A 27734-nucleotide genomic window follows, 5' to 3' on the forward strand; every position below is an offset into this window, starting at 1 on the left:
TAAGGAGTGTGATCCACAAGGCTTTCACAATCACACAGTCACCCCTTGTAAGTACATTGCCATACAATCATCTTCAAGAGTCAAAGCTACTGGGTTGCAGTTTGATAGTTTCAGGTATTTACTTCTAGCTATTCAATGCATTAAAACCTAAAAAGGGTTATCTACATAGTGTGTAAGAATGCCCACCAGAATGACCTCATGACTCCATTTGTAACCTCTCAGTTGCTGAAACTTTGTTTCATTTCACATCCCCCTTTTGGTCAAGAAGATGTTCTCAATCCCACGATGTCAGGTCCATATTCATCCTCAGGAGTCATGTCCTGTGTTGCCAAGAGATTTATACCCCTGGGAGTCAGATCCCATGTGGGGGCGGGGGGCAGTGAGTTCACCTGCCGAGTTGGCTTAACTAGAGAAAGGGCCACATCTGAGCAACGAAGTGGCACTCGGGGAGATTCTCAGGCACAACTACAAGCAGGTTTAGCCTCTCCTTTGCAGTAATGAGCTTCATAAGGGCAAGTCCCAAGATAAGAGAGCTCCGCACAGAAAACTGCCAGTCCTCAGTGTTTGTGAGAACAACAGATTCCAGGTGAGGAAGCCCAACACCTCCGCATTTCCCCCAGCTCCTCAGAGGGGCCCTGCATATATATATTTTTATTCTCTGCTCAAATTACTTTGGAATGTGTTGCTATTTCACGCTAACCTATACTAACCTACTGAGTCTCACTTCCCAAAGTTGCATGTAATTACGGCATTTGAACAAACTGTACGAGTTAAATTGTTTAGGAAATATAGATCCTGCACCAACTAAACATCCCTTCCCTTGGTGTCACATGGAAGTTGAAGTCTCAAAATACTGTCAGTATTGTCCTTTACCCTTTGACCCGATTTGCCCTAGTCCTAACCAGATCTACTTCATTCATATCTCTAATTGAAGTCTGGACTCTTTTTCAGCTTTTTTAACAGTTGCTGTATGCGCTAATACTGACATTCATATCTGCCGAGTTCTGGCTCTGAGTTTCAGATGTCACACAGATACCCTAAGTTCCAGGGATCGATCAGGTTATACACAAAGAGATCAGCATCTCAGAATCTGGAGATAGCCATTACCGTTTAGGAATAGATGTGACTGCTGTAAGAGCTTACAATCTAGGGACCGTTATAATAACTGTTCCCCTGATAAGCTATGCTCTAAGATTCAATTCCGAATTTATACATTGTAGTTAGTCCATATAGGTGAGACATTATAGTGTTTGCCTTTGTTTCTGGCATAGTTCACTCAAAATGCTGTCTACAGGATCCATTCACCTGTTGTGTGTCTCATAGCTTCACTACTTCTCGCAGTTGCTCAGTATTCCATAGTATGTACACACAACAGTTCACCATTCTGTTCCTTAACCTTAGGCCACCTCTACTCATTGCCAATCTTGCATAGTGTCTCCATAAACACCAGTGTGCAAATGTCTATTCATATCCCTCCTCTCAGATCCTCCAAGTATATGCCCCCTAATGAGGTTGCAGGATCTTATTCTTTTGTCTTTTTGTTGTTAAGTTGTAGGAGTTCTTTATATAGTCTGGGCATTAAATTCTTATCAGATACATAGTTTCGAAATATTTTCTCCCATTATATTGGTTGTCTTCACTTTCTTGATAGTGGCCTTTCATGTACAAAAAGTTTTAATTTTGATGAAGTCCAGTTTATCTGTTTTTTCTTTTGTTGCTTGTACTTTTGGAACTTCTGTTAGGCAATGGATTCTTAGTAAAATCTAAGAATCCATTGCCCAGAAGTTCCTGAAGATGTTTCCCTGTTTTCTTCTAAGAGTTTTATAGTTTTGGCTCTCATATTTAGGTTGTTGATCAGTTTTGGCTGCCTTGCCTTTTGGTATTGAGAACCTTCCCTTTGTATGAATCTATGTACATGAAGTCCTTCTGCTATGACATTTGATATGGTAGCATCACTGTAGTCATTCACCATATTGATGCTCTCTTCCTAGGGTTGACTGCAGTTGGTGGGTTGGTACTGATGGGAGGACATTTCTATCCTTCCACAACTTCTCAGGGCCTTGCTGCTCTTGCTGCATTCATATCTTCAGTCAACATTGCAGGTATGACAACAATAAACAAATCTGGAGTGCCCCATCTACCTAATGGGGATACAGCAGTATAAAATAGGACATTCTGATTTCAAGAATTTAATTGTGCCTTTTAAAAATATTTCACTCAGACCATAATGCTTTTTGTGAAGGCAAACTATTTTGTCCACCTGTAGTTTTTAAAAACTCTTGATAATAGAACACCCCCCTCCAATGCCCCAAAACAAACAAAATGATGTCTTGCATCAGGTTAACTAGAAATTTATTGAATGCATAGTTTGAATTAAGTTGAATTGGAGCTATCACTGTAACATCTATAAATAAGTATAATTTCAGATAAAATTTTAGCCTCTTGCCTTATCCCCTAGCCAGTGTTTGTTCCTATATGAAAAGCCTAGCACATCATTTTTGTATGAAACTTATTTGATGCTACCTTGTTAAAAATGGTTTAATGTGTCCAAGAAACCTGACGTCTGTTGATATGGTATTTTTTTTTCTTTTATCAATTATTATAAAATTTAACAAACAGAATAACATACTAAAAGAAAGTTAATGTCATTTGATCTTTTGCATTCCTAAGCTGAGTGGCTGTTTACTTTTAGTCATGCAGAAATAGTCGGCTCTGCACTCTCATAGCAAGTTTTCTTTCTGAAGATATCTGAGGTTTTTTTCCCCCTTCCAATAGATCTGGCTTGAGTAATAGAATCACCTATAATTTTAAGGTTCTGAAATGTTACTTAAAATTATATTTAGCCCTACATGATAAAGATGTGCTTAAAATAGAAAAATTGTAGCACTTTTAAATATAATCATGTTTCTCAGTGAGATACCTCTGTTTTATATTTCCTTTACTTTGATTAGGTGGCTTTCTAGTGACTCAGAGAATGCTGGACATGTTCAAGCGTCCTACTGATCCCCCAGAATACAATTACCTGTATCTGCTCCCTGCTGGCACCTTTGTTGGAGGATATTTAGCTGCCCTTTATAGTGGTTATAACATTGAACAAGTAAGAACCTCTTTTGAAAGTTTTTATTTTTACTACTGTGTTTTCTTCCTAATTAGACTTGAGATTATATTTATCAAAATTCAAGCAAATACAACAATAGCCATAAAAACATTTCGGTCAACTACAGTTCTGATCCAAGCATCAGGACCCTGGATTCTAGAGATGGCTTTGTCTACAAACTGAATGTGCTAACATGGGTTTATCTATTTGTCCCTACGTTTTTCCATATGTAAAAATAGTTGAGAAGGTTATAGTATCCTCTTTATGTACCTGGCTGGATTATTATAGGGATATAATGAAATAATCAGTTAAAAAAATTGGAAATATTTTGTTATTAAATACTCTTAGTCCTTTTCCTATTCATTTTCTTCCTCTATAAATGTAGTGCCTCGTTTCTTGTTCCCTGTTTCCACAACTATTGGTGGAGAGTTCCTTTTATACCAATTAATTTTTTAAAAAGATGGTTTAAAAGTTAATGCTATACAGAAAAGCAGAAGTAATCAAGTTAAGCTTTGAAACTACCAAGTCTAAATACAATTATAATAGAGCTTCAACTCAGTATCCATTTTTTTTGAAACTACCAAGTCTAAATACAATTATAATAGAGCTTCAACTCAGTATCCATTTTTGTTCAATGACTGTCACTAGATTGTAACCTTCATGACAGCAGAAATCATGTCTTGTTTTCTCTGCTGTGTTCCCAACATGTGTTCATTTGTTGAATGAATAAAATTTTTTTTGAGAAGAGTTGGAGTGGTGAGTCAGCCAGACCTATGTTTGAATCTGAGATTTGCCATTTACTAATCATTTATCTTTAGAAAAATTTCATAATCTCTTTAAGCTTCATCTTCATCTTTATAAAATGAGGATGATGATTCTTTCCTCCTATTGTTCTTGTGATACTGATTTACAACATAAGTAAAGTACGTGGCATAGTCCTGGTACTTACGACATCAGAGGTTGGCTCCGTTACAGCTTTTGGCCAGGTCTTAATTTTCATATCCTTTCTGAAAGTTGGCTCTTTAAGTCTATCTGTTCATATGTACATAATGGCTCCATTTAAATTTAGACACTTATATGCATTCATGCATGACATCAAAAGCAGAAGAAGCTGGTTTATGAATTGGGAGCATCGCAAGAACAATTTCAAGTATTCAGTATGTTAATATTCCTAATGTGTATGAAATAATGTATAGGAAAGATTTCAGATTGGCCTCTCCATGGTGTGAATTTAAAATTGTCCTTAGAGAATCATGTTTCCTCAAGAAATGTTAATCGATTCAAGCTTTTGATAATTTCTCTCTCTCTCCCCTTTCCTTTGAAAAGATCATGTACCTGGCCTCAGGTTTGTGTTGCGTTGGTGCGCTGGCCGGCCTCTCCACCCAGGGAACAGCCCGTCTTGGCAATGCGTTGGGCATGATTGGGGTTGCTGGAGGCCTGGCAGCTACCCTTGGAGGTCTAAAACCCAGCCCAGAATTGTTAGCTCAAATGTCTGGAGCAATGGCTTTGGGTGGCACGATTGGTAAGCACAAGTGAGGTTCTGCCTTCATTTGACCCCTTGCCCTTAGAGCAATTGAAGGCAATTAGGCTCAGAGATTTAAGAGTACTTTGTTAGGAATAAGACCTTTTAATAGAACTTCAATTTCTGAATATATATTTCTGTTCGAGGCCCATATTGATTTGGGAATTAAATTGCCTTAATGGAAGTTGCTCCAGTGAATATTATTTTAGCAATAATTCGTCATGGTTGGTGTAATTCTCTTTCAATTACAAACATTTTAAAATACTGAGTAAGTGTATCAACTTAGTCAAAAGAGTGGGCAAAAACCCTGTGCTTGGTTCTTTTTTTTTCCTTTACTGCTCTGTCCAGTTTGCTGATTATAGAATGGGGGATTGGAATACTCATGTATATGCTGTATATAGGCTCATCTTTTGTTTTGCTAGGCATAAAGATTCTGCTTCATAGACCTGTCCAAAACTTAAAAAACACAGGTGCCAGCAGAATAACTATTGTTTTAATCTTATTCATTGATGTGCTGGGGATGATTGTTAAATTTTCAGGAATTTTGCAAGCTGGTTGTTAAACATAGCCGTTATAAAAATTAAATTATATAAATGTAAAATCAAATAAATTATATTAAAAACAAAGATAACACTAAAAACTCATTTCAAATTAATTTGCTAGGTTTTTTCCTATGCTCTTTGAGGTTAATTACTACTATTGTATCTGTATGGGAGAAATACTATGTAATTGTGGACTACTGCACATCTCAACTCCACATTCAGTGACGTCATGTTGGTAGCTTGAAGTTGGCCAAGATAAAAGAGTATTTAGACCTAAGAAAGTGATGGAGAAAGTGTTAATGATGCAACTTAAATTTAAATGTGTGTTGTGTCTGTAGATGGTACACTGTGAATAACAAAAAAATCAGCTAGTATTCTTGCAGAATTTGAAAACTATTTTCAGGTTCAGCAGAAAGTCTCTTGAATCATTGACAAATGGGTGAAGTTCTTACATACATCTTTGCCGTTTCACTTTGTCTTACTTGTTAATGTAAACAAAAATACCAACTAATGTTCCTGTCAAAACTGTACTCATTCATCAGGTGCAAATATAGGTTGGCTATGGATACAAGAGTTTGGCAAAAATGAACAAAAGCATTCTGTGAAAATCAGTTGGCTATATGGAATTTACAATGAAGAGTATTATGTATTTTTTTATTTGCAAACTGTGTGCTACACACCTTATTTCAGTTAAAACTCATGTATTAATTTATATACAACTACTCCCACCCCCATCCCCACCCAGGGAGCTAGTTTTTAAACATTTACCATCACACTCTTGGTCTTAGGCCTCCTTTTATACCCGCCCAGGATAGCCTTTGAGTCCTTTCTTGCTAGCCTTTAGAAAAACACTTAAAGGAAAAGGCTTGTGCCCCAGGTTCGTGGTAGGAGAACCATGAGACCCAATCCCAGCAAATATACTGAGTCCCACTCTCTGTCACCTACCTGTAATCATGCAACTCCTTTCAGAGTCTCCTAATTTGAGCCTTTCCTACCCAGATGTTTGCATTTCTTTACCAATGGACTTGGCTCCCACCCACCCAGCTTAAAACCTAGGTCTTCTTCATATTCCAGCTGTTTCTTGTTTGATCAGGAAAAAGAGGAGGGGCTGGGTTGTTCCTGCAGTAGGGGGAACTTAAGTGGCTTTAACTGGAGCTTTAAGTAATCTGAAGAGCTAGCCTAGGCAAAGTGTTTGGAGGTTTAGAGAGGAAGGGGTAAGAGGCATGCATTGATTGGATGCATTTGGATTCTTTGGAATTTGGCTGTGGTTAGGTGTGTTGAGAAAACCTGTTATTTTGAAAGGTCATGTATATATAGTCTTATCTATATATATCCTCAATTTCCTTACCTTCTTTAGAGCCCCTGCAGAGGATATTTAGTCCATGCTAGGAAGCAGTTAAATATTTATTGGCGGCAGTGATGGAAATCCTTAAGTGTGATCTTTATTGTGGTTATTTCTCAAAGACTTGCAAGTTTCAATTTGTCTTTGACCTTCATTTCCCAACAGGCTTGACAATTGCCAAGCGCATCCAGATTTCTGATTTACCTCAGTTAGTTGCTGCTTTCCATAGTTTGGTGGGTTTGGCAGCTGTGCTTACTTGCATAGCTGAGTACATTGTAGAATATCCACATTTTGCTATGGATGCAGCAGCAAATCTCACCAAGATCGTGGCTTATCTCGGTACTTACATCGGTGGTGTTACCTTTAGTGGGTCTCTTGTTGCCTATGGAAAATTGCAGGGTAAGTGATTCAACAAAACGTAGAGGTAAATAGCTATTGTTTAGGGTGTTTGGGAATCCATTTCAATTACAGAGGATAACTTTATAATAGAACCTGTTCAGTGAAGAGTATTTGCATAACACTCAAATATATAAAGGTTTTTTTCCTCATTGATATGACTTCCATTTATTGACCCTTAAAAATCTCATTAAGCTTTGAAACTGTTTCTTCTGCAGACAGCTAGTGGAAGAAACTAGTGTCCAGAAATTTGCCTACAGCGACTAATTGATGTTTGATAATACATTTCAGCAAAATAATACTGTCATAGTCCTTGGTTAGCAACACCTGTGTAGAGTTTGCGAAAATGAACTTTATACATTTTCCAGAATACAGAGCAGCTTATTGAATAAGTTTGTGTGATTAGTAAACAGTGCTTATTTTGAAAACAAGTATACATTTTAGTGCTCTATCATGGCAACTTTCACTATTGCTAAAGTCAATCATGAAAATGGAACTGGAGTTAAAAATCCACATAGGCAATTTTCAGGGTTTTCATGGAAAAGTGAGTAATTAGAGAAACTAGTTCATGATTTAAAAATCTGGTCTTGGCTTTCAGCAAATAAGTCATTAAAATTAGGTGGGGGAACATCCATGAAGTTAAAAGTCACTAAAAAAACACAAGCCCAAAACACTCTTACTTCATGTTTTGTCTTTAGAAACAATGAATAAACAGGGTTCTCCTACTTTGGGCTCATTAGATATAACCAGAAATGCTAATGTGCTAGGACTCTGTATTGAAGTTTTAAGCAAATAAAACCACATGTAACAATTTCTGGGTGAGTCATATGAGGAAAAAATCACTTTTTAAGATTCTGTGACAAAGGATAAAGAAATTGTTACGTGATCAAAGTAGGGAAAAGAACAGTTAAGTTGAAGTATTCTTTTCCTATTTCCATTAATGTGGTTACATGTAAGTACTCTTAATTTGCTTTTATGTTTCAGTATCCAGTAATAGAAAGTGGTATTTTAAATACTATGCTGTTTTTCTAATACTAAGTTTTGTTAGTTTAGGATTAAATGACGTACATTTGAGAATGTGTGGTGTTTGTGGGGAGTGATTCCTAACACCTCGATTCTGAATACTGTGTGCTTGGTTCTAGGTATTCTGAAATCCGCTCCTCTCCTGCTCCCTGGAAGGCATTTCCTCAATGCAGGCTTGCTGGCTGGTAGTGTGGGCGGAATAATCCCATTCATGATGGACCCAAGCTTTACCACAGGCATTACCTGTCTGGGGTCTGTGTCAGCTCTCTCTGCTGTCATGGTAAGAAGAGATTGAAAGCACATATGTAGTGAGGAACTGAGAGTATTTCGTTGAGATTACATTTTAACCATATTTTATCTCTTCAAGGCCATTGATAGGAAAAAAGTGTTAAAATGATGTCACATGTTTATTTTTTAGAATCTGGTCCCTTTCAAAGTTGTGTCACATGGTTCCTGCTCTGTGATGCCTTTGCTGCTTTGGGGTCTTTTTACTGGATCATTCTGTTGGTAAATAAGAATTGAAAATCCACGAGTTTCAATTCCATTGATTAGGTGCCTTCTGTGTGGCAAGCCCTGCAAGACGGTGCTGTCTGGGGCTTACACAGTTAAGTATAAGATAGTGCTTGTCCATTAGTAGCTCTCACTTTCATTGGAAGATATGATAACAGGTAAAATAATTATATAAAATGAAATGCTGCTAATATACCCTCTGTGTTCAGTGAGAGAGTTCAGTAGAGCCTTTAGTGGTAGATTTGATCCCTCTCTTCTTCCCTAACTCTTGCTTTTGGTGTGTTGGTCCAGACAGTATTCTTTTGTTATCTATTTGTTACATTTTAGTATTTTATTATCTCAGTGTATGATGCTGTTATATACAGCTCTGTTATTCAGTGATTGCTTCATGTTTGTCCAGTCTAGTGTATACCTGCTGACAAGGTTCATGTTTTTAAGTTTTCTTTATCATCTACAGTGCCTAGCACAAAGTTAGACATATGGCTTAGCAGACACTTACTGGTGCGTAATTCAGAAGCACAGATTTACAGTATTTATAAAATGATACTTATTTTTGTGTGATCTTAAGAGTTAGGCCATGATTTTAGCACTGAAAATTTAGAACATTGAAAAATAACTTAAAAAGTCTATCTTTATCTGACCACTGATGATCTAATCTTATTCTGGCTTATTATTTTGTTTTATTTTTAAATAAAAGAAAAATAGTTTTGATTTTTTTTTTTATCTAATAAAGAGATAAAATTTCTCAAAATCAAACCTAGAACATAGAAATGTGAAACTTAGAGTTGTTATTTTTGAGAGGAGATGATTTTATATTTAAAAGATACTTACAATGTTTGAAGATATTTTTGGGGGCTAATTTTAATTGCTTTTAGCTTAATTAATGCATGAGTGTAATCACTTCATAACAAACTTGAAAACAGTAGGCATATATGAGATAAAAAGCAAAAGTTTTCTCCCAAGTGTTCTTTTTCCTTTCCTGGAGGTAACTGCAGCTAACCCATCGGTATGAACCTTCAGACCTTTTTTAATGCATCTATATTCATGTATGTGTACATAGAAAAATAATTTCTTTTACATAAATGGAATTGTGATATATCAATTGTTTTGCAATTTGCAGTTTTTACTTGATGTCTTAGGTTTTTTTTTTTAAATGCCAGTGCGCATAGATATACTTCTTTGTATTTATTTTTTAAACTGCTACATAGTGTTAATAGTATGGGTGTGCTATAGTTTGTTTAATCAGTCCCCGTATCCAGACATTTGATTATTTCTTGTTTTTTCTTCTGGTCATAAAAAAACAATGTTACTGTGAACAATCTTGTATGTGTTTTTCTTGTATATGTGTAAGTAGGACTGCTGGACATTTAAAAATTATGCTTTTTTTATGGTGCCTTTAAATAAAGTTGATACTATGGTATCTGTAATGGTACCTGAGCTATAAAGAAGAGTAACAGCCATTACTGAAGTTTTTGATGAGTTATGTGTAATTCTTTTGCTTCTGTTAGTGCTTTCAACAAGATTAGGAGAGAAAAGGGAGTAGATTAATATTGAGGAGTTTCAACTTATGTGAATATAAAGGAAGTTGACTTTGAAAGTGTATAAGAAAGTAAATGAATGCTTTTGTTGTAGCTCTTATACCCGTTGGAATTTTATACTTTTTTATGACTAATCTGCTGCTTTATTAGATTCCCCATCACAGTTCTAGGGATATTGCCTGATCGGCTCATCATTGTGACCCCTGTGTTTAGCATGGGACCTGGCACACAGAAAGCACTCAGGGAATATTTGTTTAATGAATGAACAGCCCAAATTCTTTAAAAATGGTATGAATTGTTACACAAGGGAGTGAGCTCTTTGTCACTAATTTTTTTTAACGGGAAATTATGCTTCTTCCCTTTAGTGTATAGAAGGGATTCCTGAAACGTGTAAGAGTTTGGAATAGCTCACTTTATTTATTTATTTATTTATTTTTCAAGAATTGACTTTTAATTTGTTGAGATATAAGGCCCCAAAGTGCACATTTTTGACCCAGGGGATGATCCCTCAATAGCTGAACAGCAAAATAATCAATCATAGCCCAGTAGGTACACTAGCAACTTCCATGAGACAAAGTCATCCTCTCTAAAACTATTAAGTGATAGACATGGTTGAATACAGAATCGTTTCCAAATTCAAGCAAGACTCTTATTTGTTCTAAAACCATATACTCACATACCTGATATAAAAAAAGATGTTAGATGGAAAGTTTCACAATTATTTTGAGGGTTGGTCAACTGAAAGAAATAGTACAGTATTATAATCAGAATAAGAATGGCAAAGCATAATTGTCTTGTTATGGACAATCTAACTGATTTGGTCATCTTTATTCAATTTAAATAATGGATGTGGCTTATTAGGATGTCTTACTAGGATTAAGTAACCCTACAGCTGTGATATCATATAGTTATAGCCTTAAAAAATTAAATGTTATCACCAATGATAATCATGACAGTAACAATACTGGAAATTTCATCAATACATTTGAAATATAAATAGCTTATACAATTAAAATAATATTCCATTTTCTGCTTTTTTTTTCCTATGAACTTATTCACACATTGTATTGAATGCACTACCTCACACAGTAGAACAGCCTCTGGAAAGAAAGAAGGAAAAATAAGGTCATCACAGGATAGCTGACCAAGAAAAAGCTGGGGTATACAAAGGGGGAATAAGAGTTTGCCCTGATGCCTTCTCTGCTCCTTCACGTATCAGAAAATAGTAAACACTGCCATCACACTTAATAATGGTAATCAGGATTACCAGATATGATTTAAGGTCATTTCTGCACAGCAAAATATAAAAGTGTATTTTCTTATCAATGTGATTTTGTTTGATAATGATAATTTAATTTTAGTCCATTTATTTATTAATTGTCCATAGATTCAGAAAAACCTAACTTACTAAAAACTATTCTCAACAGTTGGCAAGCAGAGAAAGATTTCTCACAGTTGTTCTCAGAGGTGCTCAGATTGCTCAAGTGAATTACTGGAACAATGGTTACTGAGAATTAAAAAAAATGATTGGAGAGAATAGAAGTTGATAACACTGAAATAAAAACCTTCCATTGGGGCAGCCCTATGTGGAACTGCCTGTCTTTGCATATTTCCCCAAGGAGAGGAGTAAAGAATGGCTTTGGCTGAGAGGCATTTTAAAATAAAAGGATCATGCAGCGAATCAAATGTGTTGGCATGGAGATGTATTACATCTTTGCATATCTTGGGTTCCCTACAATTTTTTTCATATGTATTCATTGAATTTAACTACTCCTCCCATAATATGTATCCCCGTAGATAGATAGATAGATAGACAAACTGTTTTCACATATTTGTTGATGTTAAGTCCACAGTATATAAATCCAAACTCCTGATCACTTATAATCCTAATTGAATACAGAAAATAATCCTAAAATTGTAGTCCTCCCCATCATGATTTCTCAAATGTTTGGTAACTTAATATGTGCTGCTTTGTTCTAGGACTATTTGTTCACGGCTTCTGTTGCCCAACCACACCATGTTTTCATAAGTTCATTTGTTAACTCTTAGGGCACAAATGAAAGTCTTACATTCACATAAGTACAAGGAACCCGTGCCAAAAGAAAGTTGCCTCTGTTCCCACTTTTCTCTATCTACCCATTAGATATGACTAGTTAAGGCGTAAAACACTGAAATGGAATAGCTCACTTTAATTTTAAGGAATTGGGAATCCAGTCTGTTCTTAAATGTCTCTTAAAATACAATCTGATCGTGTTGGAAAGTGTAAATACTTTGTTCCCCTCTTCCTCTTGTTTTGGGTTAATTGAATACTTTTTAGAATTCCATTTTAGTTTATGCATTTTTTTTTAGCTATGTCTCTCTGCATTGTTATTCTAGTGATCTATGGTTAGGGTATACATCCTAAACTTTTCATAGTCTATTTATAGTTAATCATGTACTTCACATAAAATTGAAAAACCATGTAACCATATAGGTCCGTTGTATTTATCCTGCTTGGCATGAATTTGTAAATTTTTTGCTTTCTCCAAATTTGGGACAATTTTGGGCCCTTTTTTCTTTAAATATTCTTTCTGCCCTATTCTCTCTCTTCTTTCCTTCCAAGATTGTAATCACGTATGTTAGACTTTTTGATTTTGTCTGTTTATTTCTTTTCCATTTTTTTTCTCTTGTGTTTTTCATACTGGATAATTTCTATTGACCTATCTCTAGGATCAATAGTTCTCCCCCCTGCCCTCTCCAAACTGCTCTTAAACCAATTCAGTGAGTTTCTGCATTTCAGATATTGCATTTTTTCAGTTCTAGAATTTCTGTTTGGTTCTTTTGTATATTTTCTACTTTTCTGCTGAGATTTCCTATTTGTTTATTAGTTACAGGCATATTTTCCTTTCTCTTCTTGAGCAGAGGTTAAAATAACATCTTTAAAATCTTTATCTCCTAATACTAAATTCAACATTTGGGCCCTTTTAGCTTTTCTCTTTTTTCCTCTGTTTAGTAATTTTGGATTACATCCTGAATATTGTGAAAGATGTCATAGAGACTTTGGATTCTGTTATTTTCCTCCAAAAAGCATTTTTTGTTTTTGTTTCTGTGAGCACTTAACTTGATCTTACTCAGAGTTCTCACTGGCCTGTCGTGGGAGTCAGCTGCAACTTATTGTTATTTTACCTTTAACAGTGTTGTTTGGAGTCTGCTCCATGTTTGAATACTTCAGGAATCAGCCACATACTTGGGCAGAGTTTCTATATAGAAGTTTGTACTCTCTCTTAGGCTTACTTCTTTGCGGGATTTTCCTCCTTACTTCCAGCTGCTGTAGTCACCCCAACTCCGTCCTTGGAATCTTCAAGCTAGTAAGATTGTCATTTTATATCCTAGTTTTAACTGCACCACTTGGCACTGACAGTGGTCTGCCCTCAGGCTGGAAGCCATAAAACCAGGAAATTCACTCAGGGCTGCTCCTTTTTCCAAGTATAAAGACCTCTCTGGTTTCTGCCTGCTTTTAGTTACTGCCATTATTTAGGGATTTTTTTTTTTTTTTTGGTCCAGTGTTTACAGTTGCTGTATCTGTGGGAGAGTAGGTCATTAGGTGTCACTTGGCCATTACCTCACGTGAAGTAGAATGTATATGTAAATACATTATTTGGAAAACTGGAAGATTCAAGATGTTAAATGTCAGGGGCTTTATTTTTATGTTATTAATTTTGAGTTCTGCTTTGGTTTTTACCTAGGGTGTGACTTTAACGGCTGCTATTGGGGGTGCTGACATGCCCGTGGTGATCACAGTGCTGAACAGCTACTCCGGCTGGGCGTTATGTGCAGAGGGCTTCCTGCTCAATAACAACCTGCTGACCATCGTCGGCGCGCTCATTGGCTCCTCTGGTGCTATCCTGTCCTACATCATGTGTGTGGTAAGAACTACGTTGTTTTAGTTTCCTAGGCTGTTTGAAGCAAATACCATGAAATGTGTTGGCTTAAACAATGGGAATTTATTCACTCATGGTTGAGGCTAAGAAATTGTCTAGATCAAGGCATCATCAAGGTGATGCTTTCTTTCCGAAGACCATCTTCTGCTGGCAACCCTTAGCTGTCTCTGCCGCTTGGCAAGGCACATGGTGGCATCTGCTGGTCTCTCCCTTCTCTTCTGGGTTCTGTTGATTTCAACTTCTTCTGTTGCTTTCTCTTTCTTTCTGCGTTCGTTCCGTTTATAAGGGACTCCAGTAAGAGGTTTAAGACCATCCTGAATTAGGTGATTGCACCTTAACCAAAATAGCCTCATCAAAAAATCCTACTTCTAGGGAGTCCATACCCACAGGAATGAATTAACTTTGAAAACATGTTTCTCTGGAGCATATACACTTTCTAACCACCACACGTGTATTTGAGAGAAAGCTGTAATGATGTTCTGAAAATAAAGATGTTTTTGTCATCTTTCATTTGCAGTAAAAGTAAGTATGCTAATTTTTATTCTCTTCAGCATAAATATTAAGAGTGAGTCTTATGAATAAATCTCTAAAACAGCTTTTTCAAATACCCATGGTAGATAATTGGAAATTTAAGTGTAAAAGTAAAAAACTAATGCCTCTCTTTCTTGGGAGATAAGCACTTAAAGATTTTGTTTTATTTCCTGCGATATTTTTTTTCTGTGTGAATTCGTGTATATTTAAAAGTCTCATCATATCATATATTGTTTTACCTTCCATTTTTTAAATCCTACGTATTATATTGTTTATAACTTCCTATCATTGACAATGCTTTCTAAATATTATTTTAAGGGACTATATACTTATCCATCATATGGATAAGTTTATTTAATATGTACAAGGTTTATTTAATTTTTCCCTAATGTACATTTTAAAGGTTGATTTATTTTTCTCTCTGTACATAATCAATCTTTGGTATTTCTGATTTTTGTCCTAGGATGTCTTTAAAAGTGAAAGGATGTGATTATTTTTTTGGGCTTTTTATACTTATTGCCATATTGTTTCCAGAAAGCTCATTCCAATTTACTCTCCCACTTGTCATCTCTGAGAGTGCCTATCTTGAAGTTATATGGTCAACATGATTGTTTTAAAAAAAGAAAAGAAAAAAGTAACAGTTCAAATATTTCCTTAGAAAAAAGTAACAGTTCAAATATTTCCTAACTTCCTTTTTGTTTCTAATTCTCCTCTTAATGGCAAGAAGATATCCTACAAATAATTAGAGGTTGGCTAGAAGATATTTTCAAATTGTTGATATTATTCTCTTAAAAATAGTTTTGAATTACTTTTAAAGTACAAGCATGTAACTGAATAGAATCAGTATGTGACTTTATACTGATAAATAATTCAGGCAGGAAAAGGGTACTTAGTTCTCTTTATTCTTTTAGTTATAATATGAAAAAACAACTTATTTTACAACTCAGTTTTTTCCTTACATATTAGTGGAAAATGTCACTGTAATTTGGCATGTTGATGTTAGCTTTTTATGATAAAAAAAAATATTTTTGTTACTTTGGCCATGCTGCAAAACAAACAAAGGATTTGATAGCTTAAATTCAAAACAGGCAAACGGATTTTTAAATTAAATTACCCAAATTGTTCAGGGCCATTTGGAAAAGTAGAGGTTTGTCTGCTGTTTGAAAATTGTCATACTTTGGAATTTTAAAAACTTAACATTTATGAAGAAAAAAGTTGATTCAATTGTATTAGATATATAGTTTTCTATAAAAATGAACTTATAACTCATAGTTTGACTTTGCTTTATTTGGTGAACCTGAGTGACCAGCAGAGGGAAGCAGATTTTCATTATTACTTAAGAAACTTGTGGTTTTTCAGAAAACTGGTTTTTAAATTAAGTTGGAGGATTTGACTTTTTACAGAGCTAGTGGCATACTGGTATTGGGGGTGCTTTTATCTAGTTCTTGGAATATCATTATGGGTACCTTCTTATTTAGCCTTTTTTCTTAAATGGTTTTCTTCAGGTTTTTAAATTTATCAGCAGTATTCCCCCAATTTTTATCTGTTTGTCTCTATCTCCTTTTCTCTCTTTATTTAGTTTCTTTTATTTTTGTTATTAGCAGGGGAAGCTACAATAACTACAGTAGCTGTTGTAGTAGTAGTTCTAGTAATAATAACTATATTAAGGTGATAAGAAGCACCTATTGAACTACTCTTTCTCTGTGTGTGCTTCTGTCATTGTATCATTTTTCTCCCAGTCTTTGATTATTTCCTTAGGTCAGGTTTTTCCAAGTAAAATTACTTGGTCAAAGGGGGTAAGATCTTTTTGTTGGCTTTTGATGTTGATAAATTGATCTCCACACAGTAGGCACCGGTTGAAGCTCCCACTGGTGATGCATGGGAGTGCTTGTCTCCCTGCACACACTCTATCCTCGGTGTTCTTATGAAACTAATAACAATAAACCCACAAAAGATTCTCGCCATATTTTTAGATTTTGCAGATAGAAATTTTATTTCCTTCTAAATTTTCTTGATTTCTGATTTTCCATATTAACCTTCATTCGTACTTAGCTTGTGCTTCTTTATTATGAGAAATTGTCTCTTCAATACTGGTGCTTAGCAACTCAAGATGGTTCATAATAATAATAAAAATGAAATAATTGCCCACAGTTGGGCATAGTATAATAATGGGTTCTTTACAAAGGTGTTTTGCTGGGTGCTTTTCATTTAATCCTCTTGTTAATTCTAGAGATAGGAAATCTTATTCTCATTTTACAGAGAAGGTATTTAAGGCATCTACTATTCACCTTTGTTTTTATGGATCCTGACCCAGCAGCTGGTACATTCAAATGATATAATATTCATTAAATTAATATTGGCTGTGCCTTTAATTTGTTAGCTCATTCCATAGTTTGGAATATTCTCTGGCTAGGTTACGGTAGCAGATAAACTAGAGTTAGTATGGTACTACTGTGTCGACTGTTATTATTTTTTTATTTATTGAAGGATACTTGCAACTCCAAACCAGGACAGAATGATTTTATTGCTTGAGCGGGAATGGAATGCACCCCAAGTGGCTAACTGGTAATCCTTAAAATTGGATTTTTTGTTCTGATGAAGAATTCCTTTGGGTGTCCTCTGAGCCTAATGCTGTGGTTATGCAACTCTTAATATTATAACACAGGGAAATATCAGCAGCGTCCAGTCAGCTCAATTGAATGATTTGCTTATATCCAGATATCATATAGACATTAACCTCTTTAAAATTTTACAATTCTTGTACTTGAGACAGTGTTTGGACTGTCTAGGAAACAGAGGGCTTGTAAAAATGGAGCAGTGTTTTCAGACTAGATTTTCTAATTTTTGTACTTTGCAGTTTGTTCCCAACTGAAAATAGAACACAATGAACTGGCTCAAAAGCCAGACCAAATATATTTTTTTCTGCTTTGTGATTAATTAGCACCTACAAAGATTGAAATGAGGTATGCTAGTAAATGGTGTATATGTTATTGCTTTAGCTTTGTCTGTTGTATGACCTTTCTTTTGTTTTTAGATTTATTTCTTACAAGTGTTTCTGGAATTATGTGAAGTAAGGAATCTCTCTGTTGCCTGCAATTTTCATAATAGGGCATAATAGCTCAAAAGGAACCGTCTGAAAGTTTTGCAAATACTTTGTCTTGGAAGCTGGCAACTTCAATGCCAATGATCAGCAGTCACAGGGTAGTGTCATAGTGTCATCACTTAAGAAAGAAAAAGAGGGTGTGGGGGGAGAGAGAGAGAGAGAGAGAGAGAGAGAGAACAAAACCTTAAACTTCAGTTGAAAATATGATGATGTAATGGTAAATTCAGAGATGAAAAATAATTTTAACAGACCACATAGAAATGTGCTTAATGGTGATATAATTGTGGATAGGTGTTTAATGGTTTAACTTTGTTAAACTACTGTGTGGTTCCCTTCTTTTCTCCCTAAGATGCCATCAGAAGTGGTACATGTTAATTAAGATCCTCAGAAATTCTTTCTTCTCTCCATTCAGTTTTAGAGCAAGAAAAGAATGATTCCTTTTAATCCAAGTTGGAATAGAGTGACTATATCCCTGTAGAGTATTGTGTGATGCAAGTGATGGATCCTCTTTGGATGGTTGACTTTTTTCTTTTTTTTTGTAAATTGTCTGTACGGAAATACGTCATTAGCCAAAACAGTGTTGTGCATTAATTTTCAAGTGCAAAAATTAGGTGGGACATATTTTTGGTAACTTAATTTCAGAATCCTGTAATTCAAAAACTAGAAGGGGTTTACCAAAATCAACAAATGTTGAGTGCTTGAGAGGCCTCAGGTATGAATGTTTGAATTTTCATTAAACTTTGGATTTAAGTATGGAGGATGAGTCAAGAATTTAAAACTCCGTGTCAGATAGGGACTGTTCTGGTTTGTTAATGCTGCCATTATGCAAAATACCAGAAATGGATTGGTTTTTATAAAGGGGATTTATTAAGTTACAAATTTACAGTCCTAAGACCATTAAAGTGTCCAGATTAAGACATCAACAAAAGGATGCCTTCACTGAAGAATGACCGAGGGTGTCCAGAACACCTCTGTCAGCTGGGATGGCACGTGGTTGGTGTCTGCTGTTACTTTGCTCCCAGGTTGTGTTTCAAAATGGTGTTCTCCAAAATGTCCCTGGGCTTGTCTGTCTTAGTTTCTCTGGAGCAAACTCTGGTCTTGCATCTCCAAATGTCTCCGAGCATCTCTAAGCATCACCCCCCCAGGCATCTCTCCAGAAGTCTCTCTCACCTGCTCTTGGGGGTGTTTTGTCCTCTCTTAGCTCCTGTGTGTCCTTAGCTTAGCATCTCCAAACATCCTTCTGTCAGCAACTCTAAGCATCTCTAAGCATCCTCAGTGCCTGGGCCTGTGTCACCTCTTTTTAAAGGACTCAACTAATCAAGACCTAACCTGAATGGGTGGGGTCAAATCTCTGTGGAAACATTCAATCAAAATGTCACACCCTAATCAAAACGATTAATCAGTTTGCCCCCACAAGATTGCATTAAAGAATATGGCTTTTTTTCTGGAGGACAGAATATATACAAACCAGCACAGGGTCTATTTATTTAAAAGCACTACTTTATTTTTTTTTATGACCTTCTTATCTGTTAACATTATGTATATCTATATGTATGTATGTGTATATATATGTAAAGATATTCTAGCTTTACTCTATATGTAACAATCTTGGACAAATTTATCAGACTTTGGGTTCTATAAACTGTGAATGTTGTTATCTGATAAATGTAGGTTAGGCAGAAGAAACAATTACAAATAATTCTGACAACATTTTGGTCCATTGTCTTTGAAACTTATGTTATCTGTATGCTGCCTTTAGTAAAGTGTTGCTTTTTGTTCATCTTCTGTGCTTCTTTTCCTCTCTGCCATTACCTTTCTCCCACTTTAGCAGTAAATGTGTCTCCCCCAAGGAGATAACATTCTGGGCCATCTTCTATGGGTGACTGTGTTTCTTTTCCTGATGTGGTGCTTATCATTGAAGATCACCAAGTGCTTTTTGGTCTTCTGTTAATTTTTTTGTAATAACAGATCGACATGTGGCTTTCAGTTGGTCCTGAATATAGGGCTTAATAATTTTTGGAATTCTTTCTGAAGTGATAAATTCAGCTATGACCCCATAGAATGACTTCTCTAATCACATAGGTCAGTGATTTTAATTCTCACTATGTCTTTGATTACTCAGAACATCCGTTTCTTCTACCAGCCCATCCCTTAGTTCTACAAATGCACTGTTTTCAAAGCCAGATCATTTATTGTTATGTATTTCAGTTTTGGCATTTATTTGGTACATTGTTGGATGATTGTAAATGAGCATTCAGCAGGGGTATTCGCCTACCCCACCTCCATGGTTGCTAACATGACCACAGACATAGGGGACTGGTGGTTTGATGGGTTGAGCCCTCTACCATAAGTTTTACCCTTGGGAAGACGGTTGCTGCAAAGGAGAGGCTAGGCCTCCCTATATTTGTGCCTAAGAGTCTCCTCCTGAATGCCTCTTTGTTGCTCAGATGTGGCCCTCTCTCTCTGGCTAAGCCAACTTGAAAGGTGAAATCACTGCCCTCCCCCCTACGTGGGATCAGACACCCAGGGGAGTGAATCTCCCGGGCAACGCGGAATATGACTCCCGTGGAGGAATGTAGACCCGGCATCGTGGGACGGAGAACATCTTCTTGACCAAAAGGGGGATGTGAAAGGAAATGAAATAAGCTTCAGTGGCAGAGAGATTCCAAAACGAGCCGAGAGATCACTCTGGTGGGCACTCTTACGCACACTTTAGACAACCCTTTTTAGGTTCTAAAGAATTGGGGTAGCTGGTGGTGGATACCTGAAACTATCAAACTACAACCCAGAACCCATGAATCTCGAAGACAGTTGTATAAAAATGTAGCTTATGAGGGGTGACAATGGGATTGGGAAAGCCATAAGGACCACACTCCACTTTGTCTAGTTTATGGATGGATGTGTAGAAAAGTAGGGGAAGGTAACAAACAGACAAAGGTACCCAGTGTTCTTTTTTACTTCAATTGCTCTTTTTCACTCTAATTATTATTCTTGTTATTTTTGTGTGTGTGCTAATGAAGGTGTCAGGGATTGATTTAGGTGATGAATGTACAACTATGTAATGGTACTGTAAACAATCGAAAGTACAATTTGTTTTGTATGACTGCGTGGTATGTGAATATATCTCAATAAAATGATGATTAAAATAAATAAATAAATAAATAAATAAAAATAAAAAAAAAATGAGCATTCAATGAGAAATGTCTTCCTCTTATTTTTCTCCCAAGGTTATTTTTCGAGTTAAAGGGGTAGGTATAGATTTTAAAGAAACAGTAAAACTTATTCGTCTACCTCTTTGGAAGTGAAATACTTTAGGAGCCTAATGATGAATCCAGCTACCTCTATTACAGGTTATGCATGTAGCTTGTAATTGATTTGAAAGACATGACAATAATCACTCCCCACTTTTGTATTCTTGACGACAGAGGGCAGCAGAGTACTAACGAAATAGACCCCTGTCATTTTTATAACTTCCATTTGCCTTTTGATAGCTTTGTGGCTGGTAGCGGAATTCACCTGAGCATCTGTAAAGTTTCTTATTTCTGTCATTTCCTCTGGTACTCTTTTACTCTGGTGCAATATATATAAATGTGGACACAGAACTGGCTCAATAAGTATTCAGATAAGTAGATCTGAATTTTTCATTACTTTCTTAATTTTATTGATAGTTTTCTGTTAAATTATTTTTGTATTTACTCTTACTGAAAATATACCAGTGTGCAGTTGATTTGATAGAAAAAAAATATGTGGCTTCCTAGACATCTTCTAAAATTTAAATTTTTGAAATTTTCAGAAGCTAGCCCAAACTTATCTGGTTGAAATATTTTAAGAAATCAAATAAACCTATTTAAATGATTTGAATGTCGTGTATGCAAGATAATACCATTCTCAAAAATTATATAGATTAAACTCTCACAGCTGATAACTTTGCTCTCTAGGCAATGAATCGTTCCCTGGCTAATGTGATTCTTGGAGGCTATGGCACCACTTCAACAGCTGGTGGGAAACCCATGGAAATTTCTGGCACACATACAGAAATCAACCTTGACAATGCAATTGACATGATTCGAGAAGCTAATAATATTATTATTACTCCAGGTAAAAAACAACTTATAATAGCTGTTGTAATTGATTATATTAAAAGTAATTTTTTAAAATAGAATAGGAACAACTTAGTTCATTTTTTAAAACATAGTGGAGATTTAAAATATGATTATTAAATGAAAATATTGAGAATTCTTGGTGTTGGGGATCACATAGAGATTCCACAAATTGATGTAATAGTTTCTGGCCATGTCTTTCTGTAATTCTAGACATGTTTCTCTTCAGTAATTTTTGAGCCTATTTTCAAAAATTTTGAATCTGTAATATATGAAATTGTTTAGCTTACTTATTAGGCACTCAGTAAATGTTAACTTCTCTTTTTGTTCAAAAATAAATATTTTAAAAAACATCCAAAATCACATGGTTTCCTGCAAGGTGAGGTTAATATTGCCTTTTTTTTTTTTTTTTTTTTTCTTTTTTTAACACTTTACTTTTGTCCTTAACTTGGCCTCTAACAATCTCCATGGCCTTGGTGAAATCATTTAATCTCCCTAGTCCTCAATTTCCTAATTTTCTGAGTATGAGTCCAGCTCTTTTCCACTTACCATAGAAAGCTGTGGCATTGCAGACATTGCTTTCAGATTAATATTTTTAATGATTATGCTATCATATGAGGTTTTTATAAAGATTTTCTACTGATGTGTTACATGTATAGTTTGCTAGTTGACTGTGTACTGCAATATAAATAACAAACGTTGGCAGAATTGAATGTTAAGGCACAAGCCTTTTCAACTTTGGGTAATATCAGTTTCTGAGGGAATCTGAAATGTGTGGGTTTGAGATTTTGGCTGTCAGAAAGAAGGGGCTGCTACTGAGTAGGTGGGAGCAAGTAAACTAAATATATTGTGATACATGGGACACTCTGCAGAATGAATTGTCCCTCCCTAAGTGGCATCGATACGACCTGTTAAGAAACACTATGCGGAGTGTAAAGGTGGAAAGAAGTAGGGACGTGATCTGTTCCCTCCAGGAGTTGTCCATCTTGAAAAGAAGTCAGATAGATTGATAAGTAATACAAGGTGTTTTGTGATAGGACTACTTTTAACTGTGCAGAACTTAAGAAGGTTTGTAGGGAAGCAAGGATTTGTTTTGAGCCTTGGAGGATGGATGGTGGTAAGGGAAGGCAGAAGGAATAGCATGAGCAGAGATGTGGCATTTGCAAAAAAAAATGGGAGAAGAAAAGTGGGGACAGCTGTGCCTTGTTCAGGTAGAAGGGACAGAAGGTAGGAATTACAGAAGGAAGACAACTAAAGCATTTGGTCATAATGAGATCAGGAATATCAGAAGAACATTTTTTGGTGGAGGAGGAAATTTTTAAGTTCTGTTTTGGAAACGTTAAGTTTGAGATAAGAGGTGAGAAAGTGGGCATGCTGTACCTGAGTTCAAATGACAGGTCAGGGCTAGAAGCAGATTGGGACTTACAAGATAGTTGTTGAAGCCACTGAACTCACTGAAATTTTCAACGGAGAGCATGATGGGCAAAGTTAAAGTCCTGGGAATTCTGAAGACTGAAGAACAGCTCTTCCAGGAAATGGAAGAAGAGTTAGGAGGGGAACCGTTAGGAGGGGAATGAGGGACCGGCAGTATCATCGAAGCCAAGTATGAAGATAGTTTAAAGACATACATGAATGTGAGGGATTGTGTGTGTGTATGTGTTGGGGAGTGGGTGTGCAGTAAGAGACAGTACGAAAGACTAAGGAAGGATCATTGGATTGTGAATTTGCAATTTAGGCCACTACTTGAAAAAGTCCAGGCCCTAAGCTTGCTTTCATTTCTAATCTGCTGACTGATCGCCCATGTTAGCATAAAAATATGTTCTGATCAGGAGAAAGGTTGTATAAAATTTCAAAATAAGAAAATGTTTTCTTTTGTGTTTTTAATGTTTCTTGTAGGCTATGGTCTCTGTGCAGCCAAAGCTCAGTACCCCATTGCTGATTTGGTTAAGATGCTCAATGAACAAGGCAAAAAAGTCAGGTAAGTGCTTGCAGAGAGAGGCTTGGAATATGTGTAAAGATGTGTGTGTGATTGAAAAGGAAAATAGATAACCTTTTTTTAGATGACTATTTTTAAGTACAATTTTACATATGTAATCCTAGAAAGAGAAACCAAATTGTTTCCAAAAACTGTAGTCTTATTCTTAGTACCTAGTTTTCCATGTCTTTTTCTAATAAAATCAATTCTAAATATAGGCTTATTTTATGAAGGGAAATTTTATATACCAAATTCCAGGATATTTATTAAAGGGGCAATAAAATAGAAGTTTTCTTCTCTATGGTTTGATTTGGGGAAGAAGGGGGTCAAGCAGAGTATTTGAATGATATCAAATTGTGTCTTCTTGGTTTCTGTTGTTAACACTGACTGAAGAAAAAAACAAAGATCTCAAATGAGAGGTCTTTTAAGAGTGAGATATCAATAAACCTGTGGTATGGTTACTTTTTTTTGCTGATTTAGCTCTCATACGGGAAAAGACAGCTGAAATTTTCCATATTCTAAAGCTATACACGTTTTGATATACAAATTAGAGAAGCAACTGTTCCTGTCCCTTGTCATTTGGGCACTGAACTCTGTTCTTGGTAGGCAGGTTAGATATTCTTAGATGAATTAAAGATAGAAGATGAGAAAAGTCATTAAATTTATTTTTAAAATAAATTAGTTGTTTATTCCTATTTTCATATAGTGTATTAAACTGGGCTTCCCTTTTAGTTATAGCTTGCCATGTAGAGCATTCACAGACCTATAGGAAAGGATGTGTTAAAGAAACTTTTTTTGATTTTTCTGAAAAGAAATTGTATTTCTTTATTCAATCCAGATGTGAAAAAGTCTAATGTATTAGTAATGCCTTCCATTACCGTATAAATGTTTAGGAGATGAGTGGCAAACAAAATAAAATAGAGAAAGGTGGCTTTCATGTCTTAGTTATCCTTAGGGGAGGGAATGATTAATTTGACATACCTCGCTTATATCCCATTGATCAGACAAGGTGAAGGCAGAAAGTGCAGTATTAGATGGGTGAATGCAAAATTGGAGCACGTTCTACAACTATATAATGAGAAGAAAGGTTTAAGAGGGATGAAGAAACATGTTCTGAAAAGAAAAGTGTTAAGACAAATGAATCTTTAGCTTCTGACCTGATTAAAATTTGAGTTTTGTACATGAGGACATAATATAAACTGCTGTGGTAGGATGGTTTCTGTCATACTGCATGAAGAAAGTAATTATTTGACTTAAGGTTTATAGGGGCTATTTAATTGTACATATGTGAATAGTTTCTCAATTATGACTTGTTTTTTATTGAGGCAGTTTTGGGAATAGAACATCAGGGTTTCTCCTGAGAGCTTTTCATCATTTCATATAATTGCTGACATAGTTTGTTCAAAATATTTTATTAGGTAGGATCAGAATGCAATTATTGTTCAGTCTGGTTTTTTTATTTGTGAGTTAGGAAAAGTTAGCCATTTATATCTGTTTATTTCATATTGAAGGAGAAATAGCATATTAAATATATTGTAAATTTTTTCCTGTAGTATGTTGAATTTTCAGTAAAGGCTTTGTAACAGAGTTATGTAAATCTCACAGTTGAATTAAATAGAAGACTTTTCTTGCTAACATGATGACAGTAGATATCATTTTGTTCCTATTTTCTTTCTAGCTTCTGTGTGGGATTTTTGTTTTTATTTAAAGGGAATCATAGAAACTTCATTGATTTTGCTTTATGTGTGCATCATCTTTTCATGGGAGAAATGCAAATTTTCTTTATGAAGTTAGGAATACTTGTATACGTAGTTGCTAGCACTTTATTTTCAGAGGCGAATTTCTCTTCGAACAAGAGATGGCTGTAGTGGCTACCTCGTATTTTAATGAAATAAATCTGTATTTACAGTTGGTGGTAATTTAGTCCTTTCATCACTCTGTGGCACGCCCACGGTGTTCATTGAGTGCAGCTGCTGGCCCTCTGTTTCTAGTAGGTCTTTGCGCCTCAGGACCCCAGCATGCCTAGCATCCAGATGTGGTGACATATTTGCACACATCCTCCTTGGAAATGTGCCAGTGTGGACATACGATTGTCGTCAATTAGTTATGCCCATGTGGTGCCAAGAAAAATTACATCTGTCATACAGTCTGTCTAGCTTCATGGCCCGTGATTGATTTAGAGACACTCCTGTTTTCCTTTACTTTGGCCATAGTCATAACATGTTTGCAAAGAGCTGAGATTATATAATGAAGCACATGATATTTCATGACAAGAGCTCCTTTTAGAATGTCATGAAAGTTCCTGACTTAGATTTTCTTTAGTGGCCAAAGTAGCATTGCTTCCCAGTTGCCCAGAATGCCTGTGCAACTTAGCTAACTTAATGCTAAGTGTCTGAAAGCATTTCATTACAAAGTTTTTCTAATATAAGAGCAGAGACATTGTTTCTCTTTACTTTTCAATTTTTGGATTGATTATATTATAGGCTTTTCATTGTAAAGCAGAAATGGGGCTCCCAATGAGTAATTCTTTGGAAGGAATGTATTTTTTTTTCTTTTTGCAATTAATCACTGCTTGATTTTCTTCCTATAAAGCATTACTACTTGGATTCTCAGAAAGGATTTTTGAATTAATGAAACCACTTTCAACTTTGATTGACTGTTGTTATGGATTGCTTTCATGTTAATGTTCAACTATAACTTTTATTAGTAGTTTATTAATAGAAATGTATTACTAGGTACTGAGAATAACAAGGATGCGTAAGCCTACTTCCTACTCTCAAGAATTTATAGTTATGAAGAAGAGAAATCTGTAAATGAATGAATGAATGTGTGAATGAATTCCACTTAATGTGATGGTATGGTATGACAAGTAGAGTTGAAGAAGTATAGGAATACAAAGGAATAGTTAACTGCCAGGAAACATTTTAAACTTTTTATACTACCCATAACATGAGTATTTTTTCACAGATTTTAAAACAATGTGTATGTGTATATGTGTGTGTGTGTGTGTGTATATATATATATATACACACACACATACATATATATGTGTGTGCATATATATACATATGTATATATATATATATGTATATCTCCTCTGGCTAAACCCATCTAGTTACTTATGATATTTGCAGCTTAGTACTATTTTAAAATCTTGTGCAATATGGCTATGAGTTTAAATATATGTTATTTTTGCTGAGAACGCCACTCGTTGGAGATACTTGAAGATGACGTATTTTGTTTATCTAACTCAGATTTTCCTGTTTTTCCAATATTAAATGTAATTCCAGTAAACAAAGAGTTCATCCTTCTAGGGTTTGTTATGTTCTTGAAGAAAAGCCAAGGTATGCAGATATACAAAGAAATAAAGGCACATGCTTCTAAGGAGAATAGAAATTAGGTCAGATAAAACATCTAGTATACTATTTGAGTAAACAAATAGATATTATTTAGTGGTGTCATGTCAGCTTTGTAATAGTTGCTCTTTAGACATTCCTGTTCATTCATTGAACGAAAATTTATATAATGCCTTATTTGTGCCAGGCACTGTTCTAGGTCCTGGGGATACATCAACAAATATAACAGATGAAACATATCTGACCCTGGGCAGCCTATATTCACTGAGATTATTAATCTCCTTCAGAATCTTCTTAACTGGAGATACATATAATCCAGTTGTGTCTCCAATTCAAATGCTTGTTGAAGAAGAACTATAGCATAGGTTATTGTAGCAGAATTTCAGAGTTACAACCGGTACTATTTGGCAGTGAATTAGCCAGTATTTCCGGTTTTCTGAAAGAATATGGTGTTTTTCTCTGCCCTTTACACTGAGCATAGTTTCTTGAAAAACATGGTGGCAAGTGGGTGAGTGTGATGGGGGTTATTTGTGTGGTTGGTCAGATGAATGAAACTTTTAGTGGAAGAGAGAAGAAATGAAGAAAGGATGTGCATTATGTACCTTTACATTCAACCTATTGTATTGAATTGCCAGTAACCCCCCAAATCAAAGATACCTGTTATGCGTCTAGAAAGCAGCTACCCTCATCCCAGATTCTGACTGTTGACCAGAATACCTTTTGCTTTATACTGTCCACTTTGGGCAGCAAATTGTGGTGGAAAGAACACAGGGCTATGC

The 27734-nt window shown here is 35.5% G+C and overlaps 1 protein-coding gene across 5 annotated transcripts in view; it reads left to right on the forward strand.

The window, feature by feature from the left end:
• The window catches only part of NNT (nicotinamide nucleotide transhydrogenase), a 113565-nt gene that overhangs the window by 56398 nt on the left and 29433 nt on the right, over positions 1 to 27734 (forward strand). For all 5 annotated transcript variants that reach the window (XM_037798855.1, XM_037798857.1, XM_037798854.1 and 2 more), the window contains 8 exons: positions 1992 to 2102; positions 2952 to 3097; positions 4424 to 4619; positions 6669 to 6902; positions 8042 to 8202; positions 13696 to 13875; positions 21463 to 21622; positions 23521 to 23602. In XM_037798855.1, coding sequence (XP_037654783.1) covers positions 1992 to 2102; positions 2952 to 3097; positions 4424 to 4619; positions 6669 to 6902; positions 8042 to 8202; positions 13696 to 13875; positions 21463 to 21622; positions 23521 to 23602 — 1270 coding nt within the window. The remainder of the gene's footprint in view (positions 1 to 1991; positions 2103 to 2951; positions 3098 to 4423; positions 4620 to 6668; positions 6903 to 8041; positions 8203 to 13695; positions 13876 to 21462; positions 21623 to 23520; positions 23603 to 27734) is intronic.

This window comes from Choloepus didactylus, chromosome 11 (genome assembly GCF_015220235.1).
Source record: "Choloepus didactylus isolate mChoDid1 chromosome 11, mChoDid1.pri, whole genome shotgun sequence".
In the NCBI taxonomy this organism is placed as follows: Eukaryota; Metazoa; Chordata; class Mammalia; order Pilosa; family Megalonychidae; genus Choloepus; species Choloepus didactylus.